Source organism: Sparus aurata, chromosome 15 (assembly GCF_900880675.1).
Source record: "Sparus aurata chromosome 15, fSpaAur1.1, whole genome shotgun sequence".
Lineage (NCBI taxonomy): Eukaryota > Metazoa > Chordata > Actinopteri > Spariformes > Sparidae > Sparus > Sparus aurata.
In genome coordinates, this window is record NC_044201.1 from 29,752,217 (window position 1) to 29,765,751 (window position 13,535).

General features: G+C 42.0%; 1 protein-coding gene across 1 annotated transcript; it reads right to left on the reverse strand.

Moving 5' to 3' along the window:
• Positions 1-268: 268 nt before the first annotated feature.
• On the reverse strand, positions 269-12,517 carry LOC115596219 (high-affinity choline transporter 1-like). The gene is made up of 8 exons (XM_030441076.1): positions 12,252-12,517; positions 10,680-10,796; positions 9,137-9,292; positions 8,793-8,941; positions 7,605-7,748; positions 7,302-7,455; positions 1,194-1,411; positions 269-944 (listed from the first exon to the last, which is right to left on the reverse strand). Exons 1-8 carry the CDS (start codon positions 12,433-12,435, stop codon positions 384-386), a joined length of 1,683 nt encoding a protein of 560 aa, XP_030296936.1. The 5' UTR covers positions 12,436-12,517; the 3' UTR covers positions 269-383.
• Positions 12,518-13,535: the final 1,018 nt, after the last annotated feature.

Here is a 13,535-nt window from a genome sequence, read left to right on the forward strand (position 1 = left end):
GTAACAAAATCACGAATGAAAAATAATACATACATATTTGTGCTGCTAAAATGACCGTAAGAACCCAGAGGATATTGTTATGGCCCTATTTTGCCAGTCACACTCATGAATGGGAGGTGAAGAGATGAACATGCAGCGTTTCATCCAATGGTAAGTGAGAATAATGTTTGTGTGAATATATATGTGTGCAGGAAACAGCGGAACAAACTACCATGTGAGCATGTGTGCCAGCGACACAATTAAGAAATGCGGTTTGTGTGTGTGTGTGTGTGTGTGTTTGCTGCCAACAGTCAGTGATACAGCTGATGAACAAGATATTTACTATTATCTCCTGGTCTATATCATACCTCAAGAAAACAGATACTACTGTACACAGAGGAACATCAACAACTTGTGCTAATCATTGGCTCCGATGCCTCATTCAGAGACTTGTTTCTGTTCAATTTCTCATTCTCATCATGTTCTGTGGTGTCACCTATTGGTGTCAGAGGTTGTGGTGAGTGCTGGACTTTCACTTTGAACACATCCCACTTTTCAGGAAGCATGCCTTTGTTGAAGAGCACAGAAGCTAGATAGGAGAACAACAAGATGACAGCAATGGCAGACAGCATGGAGATGGTCTTAACTGGAGAGTACTGGACATAAACATCGTCCTCAAGAGTGCATCCTGGGAAGTGTATGACTGGTGCTAACCCTAGTGATGGGTCTCCACTGAGCAGTCTTAATGGTATTCCCACCAGAAAGCCCATAATAGCCCCGTAACCGTTGGAGATGTTGAAGAAGAGGACGCAGAGGAGTTGAGGGAAAATTACGATGTAAGCCACTTCAGCAGACACAAACCAGAATAAAAGGACGCTGGTATTCTGGCTGGTGAGTGATGTACCAACCAAGCCCACTACCAACACAGAAGCACGGATCACCCACTGAATCTCTCTGTCTGATGCCTGAAGAGGAAAAAGAAGAGGGAGAAGAACAGGTAAACAATACATGAATGAGACTGTCCTGCTGTCAGATACCTCTATCCCTGCTTTCTTAGCTTGTTTTCCATCGTGATACTTTATTTCAATTATTCTATTCTGCATTCAATTGCCTCCATTTTAATATAAATGTGACACTTCATGATAGCAAACAATGTTGGTTAGGATTTTTCTTGTGATGAAGCAAATTGAAAAAAAAAAATTGAATTTTCTCACCTGAGGCCTCAGGATGTTCTTGTAGATGTTGAAGCTGAAGACAGAAGCTGCAGAGAGCAAAGCAGAGTCAGCTGATGACATCACAGCGGCGGCCACACATCCAATACCGATAATGGAGATAACAGATGGTGCGAGGTGTTGCAGGGCGATGGGCAGAACTAGAGCTGTTTCCCCACGTTCAAATGGAGATGGTGAACCATAGGTAGTCAGGTTCCAGTCTGAAGCATGGACACAAAAGCAAATGGTCACATTATCTGTCCTAGTCTACTGTATATACCAGGAGGTGAGCCCTGTGTGATAAGACAGACAAATCAGAGAGGGCTGTGTTGAACATTGAACCCCAACCTGCAATTCACACCACCCAAATGTGCCAGGTGCCTATCTGCAATGAAATTCCTCTGGACATGCTGAAAAAGTTTGTCTTAGTAGAGCTGTACAATATCCTAGTCTTTTCCCCTATTGTAGAGACTCACATACAGCATGTTCACCAGGGTCTGCAGCACCTCCCTGACCACCAGCTCTTCATGAAAGCAGAGTTTGATTCTCATGTTTCCTCAGTTTAATTCCTGTGTTTTGTCTTGTCATCCAACAACATTAAGATGGACCACGCTAATGTTAGCACTGTAGCTGGCTGGCCTATGCCTACCAGTCAAAAGCTATTGCCATGTTTTCTCAGGTTTGCTTAATTCTACAGAAAGGTCTTTAGGGAAGTTTCACCTCGCCGCCCATGCTTGCAGTTTGTGGTGGAGGTGGAATGCCTCGGATGTTGGCGTTGGGGGAAATGCTCCCTTATAACTCCACTGAGGATGAGAAACTCCCTGTGCCTCCATATCCTGGAAACTTTCCCCTACAGAGGGGAATTGAAACGTGAGGAACATAGAACTGCTGACAGTGAAGGTGGCATTGGAGGAGTGGCATAACTGGTTGGAGGGAGCGATCATCCTTAGCTTCTTTGGATCGACCGCAACTCATCACCAGACAGGCCAGGTGGGCTCCATTTTATTCAACTTTACTCTTCTAAGAACACTTAACCCGACATCCTGTCTCATATGTTTGACTATGACTCCTTTGCCAAGTCTTCAACTTATTATTGGCCTTCTTCCTGCGTTGTTAGAGGTCCAAGTTGGATTGTTAAAAAGTGAGTCATACAAAGAGTCCTCCTACTCCAGGTCATCCGTTAGACCCACACCTTCTGTTTCTCGCAAGCTGCTTGCTGAGTATTTGACCAGAACTAAGCCCCCTGACGTCCTCCTCTGGGACTCCTATACCCACTCCTGATGCTGCATTGTCCCTTGTCAGACATTTCTCTGGACTTCATCAAGGGTCTACATCCCTCTAAAGGTAACACCACCATCCTCAGTGTTGTTGACAAATTCCCAAAAACGGTTCATTTTATCCCTCTATCCAAACTTAAAAATGTCTGGAAACCATATAAATGTACTAATTTTCCCCTACAAAATCGATTAGCGGTTAATGAAAATACAAAAAAAACATAAACAAAATCACATAAATGTGACCATACATTTTGTGTGTTTCACACTCTCCCTGACAAAATAAAAAATGGCTCCAGACATTTCAAAACCCTAAACATCAAACCTTTTACATTCCATGAACATTTTCTATACCCAAAGCTAAGTTCCAGGTAAATATGTATGTGTGTGTGTGTGTGTGTGTGTGTGTATATGTGTGTATGTCTCTGTGTGCCAATAAGTATAGAAATTGTCCTGCAATGTATTGCATGGTTAAAGTGTAAAGCAGGATTTGGTATGGTGTGGGGTATGGTAGCATCTTGAAAGGTGTTTGGTAAGTCATAGGGCATGCCTGCATTTCCCAGATCGGCATTAAGGGTGATCCATAGGCCCCCACTGTCTTGCAAACTGTTTGGGGTTGGAAAGAGGTTTGGCCTAATTATTCATACGTGGGCGTCTGGGTGGACCTCCAAGTTTGGGGATGACTAGCCTGATCATCATAGGGCTGCCCACCGATTGTCTGTGGGGCTACTGGTCTATCCTCTAGCTGCATCACCTCCTTCTGTTCACATTCTGCAGGTATTGGATCAACAGGTAAGTGCTCCTCTTCAGTCCATTCCTCCTCATGTGTTCTGTGTCTAGTTTCTCTGAATTCTCTCATTCAGGGTACGCACCAAGATACAGTCACTTGGTTCAAGGACAACATTCTTCATGTGGCGGTAATAGTATTTCTTTCCCAGAGAACTTGACTGTCGACTATTCTGAGAGGCGAGTCTGTAAGCTTCCTTCATCCTGGAGGCCACTTCTCTGCATAGTCTTTCGGAAAAGTGGCTTCTTCATCAGTAGCCACGCCAAATATCATATCAACACACAGACGTGGGTGTCGTCCGCACATTAGATAGAAGGTTGAATCCAGTGGCATGTCTGGTACAGTTTAGGAGTGGATGATTTGTGGTATGTGTTCTCTCCATGTTTCCTTTTCTTTTTCCTCCAGGGTTCAGAGCATTTGGAGCAAGGTACGATTGAACCTCTGAGGTGTCTGGAGGACAACACATTCTGACTTACTTAAGTTAGATTCAATCATGACTGACCCACTTAGTTTGAATTCAATCATGACCAATTGATTTTCATTGTGTGAATAGAAGTCCAGGAGGTAGCTTCCAACTGTAAGGGGTCAAAGGTAACAAATGATTAAGTGCTTAGCTAAGCTTGACCTGCATGCTGAATAATAGGAGATGACTAAGCACAGATAGAACCCCTTTGTCTTCTGTTAAGTAATTTGGCAAGGGAACCAATCAGAAGAAGTGGGTGACTTTGAGACGAGACTCTTAAAAAAGGCCCTGACAGAAGGAACGGGGGTGGCATTTGGAAAAACCTTGTAAGAGCAAAAGGCTGAGGTTTTAATGGAGCAGAGGACAAGTATTTTGGCATTGTTTTGTCCTCAGATTTGATAATATCAGAACGCGGCCGCTTCTGATCGGACTCAAGGCATTAGATTCTGTTTTAAATAAAGATTGCTCTATTTATTCACCCAGCCTTGCCTCCGCAGTATCCTTTATTATCGAACTACACGCCGACACTTTTGAAGAGGGAAGCCCAGAAACGTCACCTCTCTGCCGGATTTCCCTTATGGTGGTAGGAGGTGGTCCTTGAGTGACCCACTCCACTCAGTTGTTGAAAAGTTTGTTCTCAAATTATATCTCTTGGTCAATATGTAGTTTCCATGGGTAGCTGAACCGTCAGATGAAATCAATTGAAGAGTTTCTCTGCAGTTGTCTTTCCGGACTTGTTTCTGGTAGCATAGGCTTGTGCAAACCTGGTAAAATGGTCTACAACTACCAGAATGTACTCAAAGCCCCCCTTGCTAGGTTCCAAGTGAAGGTAGTCAATAGAGACAAGCTGGAGGTGAGCTGGTGGTAATGCTCCCCATGGCGCTCTGATGTGTGAGACAGGTCACATACACCTCGACATTCTGTTTCATGTATGGCCAATAAAATCGGTCTCTAGCTAGGCCAAGGACTCTTTCCATCCCTGTATGACCCATATCATTATGGAGGTGTTTCAGGGCCGTAGGTCGTACTGGTCAGGAAAGACTAGTTGACTCCTCTGGCTGGTTTTCCTGTATAGCAGACTATCTTGGAGGTAAAGTGTCCCCCACTCATGCAAAAGTTTCCTTGAAAGTCCATTAATTCCCCTTTTTATGTCACCAGTCAGAGTTTTGCTAGTTTGATGATTTGACTGATTGCAGGATCATCCTGCTGAGATTTAATGAGCTCATCAAAGCTTATAATTGGGAACAGCCCTGGTGACTGTAAGGTCAAACTACCTTACGACAGGTTCAGAAAAGCGACATAAACAACGTCTCATTGCTTAGAAGCTCTGCTGCATTCTCAATTGTCCAGAATGGTGTCTCTGGGCACCTCCTCCATGCATGAGTCAACATAGCTGTCAATGTCTCATCGCAACCTGGACAGTGTGTGAGCGTCCACATTGGCTTTTCCTGGTCAATGATTCACCTCAAACCAAAAAGTCAGTAAGTTCACATACCCATTGGTGGCTGATGGCATTGAGCTTAGCTGTGCTCATCACATAGGTTAACGGGTTGTTTTCCGTATACACAAGGAAGTGAGGCACGTAGAAGAGGTAGCCTCGAAATTTCTCACATATGGCCCACTTTAATGCCAGAAATTCGAGTTTGCCTGAGTGAAGGTTGAAAGTTCGTTCTGCAGGCGTCAGTGTTCCGGACCAATAGGCAATTACTCTGAGCTTCCCTCCCTGGCGTTGGTATAGAACAGCATCAAGCCCTTGTTCTGATGCATCCGTGTGTAGCACAAAAGAGAGGTTGCCAAGCACTGGCGGGTTGTACAGGATGTGTACTAGATGGTCTAGGGCTCTTTCGGGCTCTTCTGTCCACTGTATCCGGGTCCTGGATGACAGCTGTACCCCTTTTCCCTTCTTTTGCCTGGGCTGAGACACCACATGGCAATGTTTTTCGCTTGCAAGAGTTCATAAATTGACTTGAAAATTTTCGAGAAGTCTTGTACATACGCCTGATAATAACTGAGGAATCCTACTAGCTTGTGGACTTCTCCAACAGTGCTAGGGGAGACCAGCCTTCCCACGTAATGGCCCTCTTTCTTGAAGAGCTCGCAGTTGGTTGGCCTGAGCTTTAGACTGTGTAGTTGGAGGGCCCTCAGGACACATATCAGTACCTCAATATGAGCTTCAAATATCTTAGCAAAGCAGAGGACATCAACCATGTATGGGATGCAGCAGTCCTCCCTCAAGGAGTTGAGCATTTCCTCCATGCTCCTCTGAAATGTGGCTGGGGCATTAAAAAGTCCAAAGGGGATGCACACCCACTCATACAAGCCCCATGGAGTGATGAATGCTGTCATGATGACACGCTTTTCCCTGATACAAAATTGAGAACCACTTATATCCACCGAGCGTGTCAATTATATATTGAATACATGGCAGGTGGTGTCTATCTGGGACTGTCTTTTTATTCAGGAACCTATAATGATTGCACAGCCTCAAGCTCCCGTCCTTGTTACGCACACAAACCACCGGAGCTGAGTATGGGGAATTTGATTTTATTATCCACTTCTTTGCCAATAAGTCCTGGATATACACCTTCACTTCTCTGTAGAGGGGCTTGGGGATTTGCCTGCATGGTTTTGCAAGTGATGTGGTGTCTGATCTTGGACCCCTATTTATGTCAGTATTTTGGACAGTATTTTGTTCCCTGCTTGGATCCAGGGTCAGAATCTATTCTGCCTACCCTCACCATACCAATGGCTAGGACCGAATGGTTTGAACAGGAACTGGAATATGGCCTTCGCCTCCTTCTCTCCCAGAATTCAGCTACCTGTAGCAAACATCCCATCGAGTTCAGTATGCTTGCCTTGCTGTGACTCTGGTCAGCCTTCCCTGAGGTGTAGAGGGAGGTCACTGTTCTCTCAGCCCAAATACTCATCTGTCATCATTGTGGGTATTGAATGTGGCTCGCCAGAAAAGGACAGCCGATTGCTGGTAATTACTGCTCCCTCTTACTGGCCTGGACGAAGGATTTACCCGTCAACGCTGGTTCTCCTCCATCAGTCCTTTTTAACAGTTTCCACCTTGGTCATTGGTAGGGTTATGGACTTCAGGGGTTTCCACCAGCAACATTAAGGACCCAGACTACCATGTATCTTGGCATCTGGCCTCACTTTTCCACTTTTATGTTAATTTCAGGAGATGTTCAAGTTCACTTAAGCGGAGGGAAAGGTGGCCTCCATGAAGTTGAAAACCTTCTGGTTGGACAGTCTTTCATGACTGTTAAAGTTAATCATAAATCATTTATGTGTTTACATTATTGATTGATAAATAGATAGATTTGTGTTGCGAAAACATTTACAACCAAAGAAAACAAATGTTAGCACATGATTTTTAACAAACAAATTCAGATATCATAATTTTTCAATCATAAAAGCTTTCAAGAAAAATAAGGTAAGAATTACAAAATGGAGACACAAATTCAAACAAATTCAAACAAAAGAAATGTGCAAATAATAACACAATTTACTTTTCACAATAATCAGAATATAGACATTAGCTTTGACAGTTCACGTCAGTATGTAAAAGCTTTTCATACCTGTAGACGCAGTGGCAGCCCCAAGCAGTATGGGAGGTATCAAAAGTACAAGATAGATGAAAGCAGCAAGAAAGCATGAGCGTCTTGCTGTGGCTGAGGAAGCAGCTGACAAGGTCCTCTGGTGGAAGCTCTGATATCCCAGAGACCCCAGTGCCTTCAAAGTAAAACAGTTAGTTGGTTAATGTGATTACCAATGTGGCATCTCCATAAATCATGCTGTTTTTGGTATTATGCTGTTGTTTTTTTGTTTTTGTTTTTCATCTTCAGTGAGTTTGTTCACAGTAATATTTGCTGTTTACTTACAAAGAATAAGAAATCATCAATCATGATCCAGGTCTTTTTCAGCTCTGGTTTACCAATCCAGGGAGCGTGTAAGGTGTTGTTCATCAGCGTCTGGCTGATATCCGAGACAGAAGGATTCACCAAAACAAAGGGAACGCAGAGCCACTGCAAAGACAATTATACAAATGTAAATGATCAACACACATTTTCAAAGGGTATTTTGGACTTTTTATGTTGCCTTATTTTATTCCACACTGCACTAAGCCCAGGGATGAAGCATTCTTAAAACCTTTTGTAGGAAATTAAATAGTTTTGAATTCTATAATCATCATGTATGGTAGAGAACAGATCAGGATGTAAGAGGAGCGGAGATTCCCCTTCACCTAATGTGGGGATCAGAAAGTCATGAGGGGCAATTCTCTTTGCCTGGTTCTTTACAGGGAGGTAGATAGGATGACATTGACAGTCCACTAAATCATCAAAGGGTCACTGTCCTTGGAAAGGCATGATCATCATAAAAATCAGGGGGTCATTGTTTTGGGAAGAAATGATTAACAACTGTCGTAAAAGTATGTGACCCCGACTCTGTTGTATTTAAGTCAAAAACATATGGAAGACAGGAGAGAACACTTCAGGTCTTCTCTCCATGCTGCATGTATTAAAGAGATCACGATGAGTCTAAAAGTCTTCAGACAATTAGCAGCTCTCTACCTCAACAAGGAAATTTCCCCTACAGTTCCAAGCTCAGGGAGCTGTTAGCCCCAGACTAATGACGTTTTTCCACTAGCATCTGTTTCCATGCCGAGTCAGACCAAGCTTAGCTCATTTGCTTTTCCATCACCAGTTGTACTGTGCCGAGTTGAGCCAGGCCGTGCTGGTAATGGACCTGCTCTGGAGCAGGGCCAAGCCGCAGCTGCCCCGCCTCCAAGCGGGCTGCAGTGATGTCTCATGACTGTAACCGTCTCCCCCTAAAATCGTTATTCAGCTCAACAGCAAAACCCCAGCCGGGTCGTCAGATGTACTGGAAAACTGGCATGAGAAGGCTTTCATACTGGAACAATGTTGGCACATAGTAGGCTGACCGTGACTCTAGCTGGAGGCTTGCTGGCCCTGCTGTAGAGTAGGTTAGTCCTGAGTTTGCAGGGATTAGAATAGCAGTGTGAAAACCCCTAATGAAAACAGCATATATAAAGCATATAGCAAACCAACCAGGCTGATGAATATGAGGACCAGCTGTATAACATCTGTGTAGGCCACAGAGTAGAGACCTCCCAGCAGTGTGTAGGTGATGGCGACAGCAGCAGAGATCCAGATGCACACAGCAAAGGACAAATCCAGGACCACGCTCATAACTCCTCCTGTCAAACACATTCTAGCAGTGAGATTTCATAACCAGTATCTGAGTGCCTATTACCGCTCAAAATCAATATGAGAGTAGGAATTTACATCCATGTATACATTTATTTTACTTAAAAGATTACACAAATGTAAGAACAGTTACAATTATACATATCTGAATGTATGTATTTAAAGTACATACATATATACTGTACCTAAAGCAATTAATGTTGATGGCACCCAGAGCACATCCTGAATAACTGAAGCCAGGCTCAGTCCAGCTGTCACTACTTTTCCATACTTGATATGGAAAGGGTCCAGCATCGTCACATAGTTTGCTTCTCTCATTGGCTTGGCGAACACAAAGCCAACTTGATTTGAGAAAGGACAGACCACAGTACAAATAGGAATTAAAATAGGGTGAGAAACATTTTTTAGATCCATTTCTTGTCAGCCTTTTAACGGGAAAAAAACAAACAAAAAAAACAGAAAAATAATACAACATCCTGAACTTCAGTAAGGAAGCTGTAAATTCTTATATGCGTCACTTTATCTCAATAGAGGCTGAGTTGAAACACAGTGTTTGTTTGGACTATGTATCATCAATGTGCTTTATTGTGGCCAAATTAATAACGATTTCCTGGTATGTGTATTTTATGTGTTTTCTTTGTCTTCTGTTTCCCTTCTTGTTTTCTTCACCTGTCTGATTAGCTCCGCCCTGTTACCTGAGTTCTTTCTGTAGTTGCCTTCTCTCCACACCTGCACTTCTTCTCCCTCATTAGCCCCTCCCCCTTTTTCCAGTCTTTTCTCATATTTTTTCCAGCCTCTCAGCATCTTCCCTGTTTCTAGTGTTTTTCTGTTCTCACCTGTGTAACTCTACCTGCACCTCCTTGCATTGTTTATTTAGTTTGTATTTGAGTCCAGTCTTTTGTTCAGTCATTTGCTTAGTTTCAGATATTTTGCTTCTTTTCTGTTATTTTGCTTAGTTTCTGTGATCTAGCTGCTGCCTTGTTTCCATGATTCTGCTTAGTTTACGTTGTCTTGCTGTTCATGTTTCTCGGATGTTCCTTTATGTTTGCTGGTTCCTTGTATTGTCGTTATCTAATTTAAAACTTCATCCAATATACACTTCCTGCCTGTTCTCATACACTTGGGTCGATCTTTCTTTTGGGTGTCAAATCTTTTGGCATTTCATTTGCCTCCTGTTTTTACAGTTTACAGTTGCCATTACATTGATGTGTTAATTTGAACTTGTCTGTAAATTAAAGCATTTAGTTGGTATACATATTTTTTTCCAGTTGCATAATCACTGGTGCTGGTTCACATTCATGACATTGTGATACTGCGTTCAGGAAAAAATTTCAAACTCATTCTAGAAAAGGTTCAACAGCACATCACTCACAGTAAAAGTCCAACTTTTAAATCTTGATGTCACACAACAATGGCAGCACCCATGTGGAGGTGATAGGATGTGTTTCTAGCTGACAGTATTTGTATTAGTATACGTTTTTCGTTGACTTTTGCAAACAAACTGCCTGTTTGCTGACTTGTACCTGCATGTAATCTATGTCATCAATAAATCCCTGAAGTCATCCTGCTGCCTACTCTGTCTGCGTTTGGGTCATATCTCTTTTGTGTAAGTCAAACTTTACTGTTGCCTACAAAATGACTTTCAGGTTTAAGTAAGTAGTCTATATGTGTGACATACACATACATGTGAAATACAGTATCTTTTCAAATGGAAGTTTAAACTCTTACCAATTAAAAAAGACACGCTGAATGCCAGATGCATCACGATTGCCCATGTTAGTCCCATGGAGGGCGTGTACACCATCTCAGCTGTTCCAACAATGGTTGCTCCTCCGACCCACGTAGCTACAGGATGGATGAAAATACAGTAAATCAATTTAGAGGACAAAGAGCAGCTATTTGTACAGAGGACAAAAGGAAGGGTGATAATTGATCATCAGTAATAAAGTGAAAAGACAAGGAGACAGTACTGCTTTCCAAGTGTAGCAAGGAAATCATTTCAAATGAATTAAACTCCTCCTCTGCGTAATTGTCTAGATTATCTAAAAATCTGAAACAGAGAAAAAAAAATCTGTCCTTAGTGATGATGACTCCGTTAACCGTGATTCTGAAATGAAAACTAAATCCTGGTCAGAATCAGTCAGCAAACTGTCAAGCTGCTTAGTCTTGGACACATTGCTTAATATGTTCAAATGTCCACCAATCAGTCTTTTTAATTTTCTTTCCCTAAAAAAAAGTTTCATTGTGCATGGAACTAATCTGGATTATAAAACCTGAATACTCTTTTCTGTCCAAAGGAAATATCATACATACATTAAACATCTTATTTAGTTTATTTAGTCTACTTTATGCTATCTTTATTTGATTAGTATTTTTCCTTTTAAAGTGACTGACTTGTTTTAACATGCTGACTTGTTTCTGTCCTAAATGTGACTTAAATTATCCCCTCGGAGACAAATAAAGTATTTTTGAAATATTTCAATTGAATTGAGAGCTACTGCCAGAGCTACATGGTGATACATGTCAAGTAAGAGCAAACACTCCAAAAGTACACAAGAAAATGTCAAAAAAAATTAAGCAGGTGACTAACCAGGAACTGAAGACTGTTTGCGTTTTCAATTATTTTTGTTGTTTTTTTAAAGTAAAGTTTAAAGATAGGCTGCAAAAAGATTTTTTTTTAAAACTAATGGCACTAAGTAGAGCACATACCTCAGTCAACGCCCTACAGTCCCATTTTATACTCAGTCATAGATCGCAGCCATCAAAATACAACTGATGTGTGAAATACACATCCATGCATTATTTTCTGAGAAATTAATGAAAGTGTTAAAAAACGCTCACAGTGAAGTGTGAAAAGAATGTGTGGGTCTGCTCACCCCCCCTCACTGTACATGACAACCTTCACCTCTGTCATACAGAGTCTCTCCAGGCACATGGCCCTGTGCAGTATTTCAGTAGTGAAATAATACATGTGCAACATTTCAGTGTGAATTTTTATTTCATTTTCATGTTTAGTCATAGTGTGTACTTATACAGTGTATATTTTACTCCCTTTGTATTTATTTGATCCTCTCATAGCATTTCTCTGCCTTTCATCTAGCTAACTTTAAGAGGCACACCCAAGAGTTCCAGTCCACCTGTGCTACCCTGTGCCTGTGTAAAGAACATCTTATTATGAACTGGAAACTGTGTGTTCTTTTGCAACACCTACAATATAAAGGGAATCAATGATATTCCCAGAGTTTTAGAAACACAGTCATACAGTTTCCATCCTAGTTTAGCCAGCTGTGCTCTCCTCACCTGTCATTGTGAACATCCCCACCACCCAGTTTATGTTCCGGTTTCCCAGCAGAGTCATGTCCATTCCTGTTGCTGCACTTTTCTTCTGTTCCCTTTTGGACTTAAAAGAAGCCCAGATGCCGGTCCCAAGGACCAGGAGGTAGAAAACCACCATCGCTATCACTCCTGGGATGTTGACGGCCATGGTGGACTGGTTGACTGGCTTCCTCTGTGAGCATGTGGATAACAACTGATTGCCAAGTCACTTATTCCTGTTAGAATTCCTGTTAGGATGGGGTCTCTCCTGACCCCATACCCCTACACCGATTTACTCCCGCCCCCTAAATTCACTCTCCGTTCCTCGCTTCTGCCAAGCTTTTATGTCCTCAATCACAGTTCTTAATACAGGTGAACAATATGGCCTCACCGTAGATGAACTTGCCATTGGTTTTAACGGCTCTTGCACAAATATTTTAGACTCTATAGCTCCAGTCAGACTTAAAAAGCTGAAACCTCATTCTCTGCCATGGCTGAACAAAGAATGGAATGGAAATGAAAAAAGGATCATCTCAGTGTCTCTCTTGCTTCTCTCAAAGAGCTAATGTTCACTTATCAGTGTACAATCAGAGAAGCAAGAGGTAACTATTTTTCTGAGTTGATTGCCAAACAAGGTCATAATCACAGAATTCTTTCTAAAACTGTATTCTAAATTCTAAATTCTGTGGTTGGCCCTGTGATGGAAATTTTGTACTTTGTGAAGAGAGATGTGAATTGAAGTCTTACATAGGAATGTTCAATGTAACTGTTTAACATGACCTGTAACCTGTGACCTTGTTTTAGGCCGTTTTATTATCTATGTGTGGTATTGAGTGACCACTGGAGCCTATCACTTCCTTCTCTGTGGAGTATTCCTTTAAGTGCAGGTCATAAATTAGGAACTAATGGAGTGAAAACACACCCACAATGACGGATATATACCATGCTTTTATCTTCAGATATTGAGTCTTCACTTTGTAACAGACCTGCGTGTTGCTCTGTGAATGCTCCACTTGTACAAGATTAAAACCTTGTTTGAACCTTGAGCTGACTCCGATCTCCTTCCTCCAGTTCTAAATTATCGCAGAATTATTTTAACAGGCCCCCCTCCTAGCCACCCAGTTGAATCCTCCCGAGACAAATGTGAAGAATTTCTTAATCACTTTTTTAACAAAATAGTGGAGATTCGGCAGCTTTTTGACACTGAATTCAGAGAGATGGTAGTTGACTCCTGCCCACTCTTAACGTTAACCTATTTCAGTAAAATCT

Coding starts and splice junctions, on each gene's coding strand:
- LOC115596219 (XM_030441076.1), bottom strand. CDS start 12,435: ATGGCCGTCAACATCCCAGGAGTGATAGCGATGGTGGTTTTCTACCTC. Junction 10,797..12,251: donor GGGGATGTTCACAATGACAG/GTGAGGAGAGCA, acceptor TCCATCCTGTAG/CTACGTGGGTCGGAGGAGCA. Junction 1,412..7,301: donor GGCTGCCACTGCGTCTACAG/GTATGAAAAGCT, acceptor TCCATGCTTCAG/ACTGGAACCTGACTACCTAT.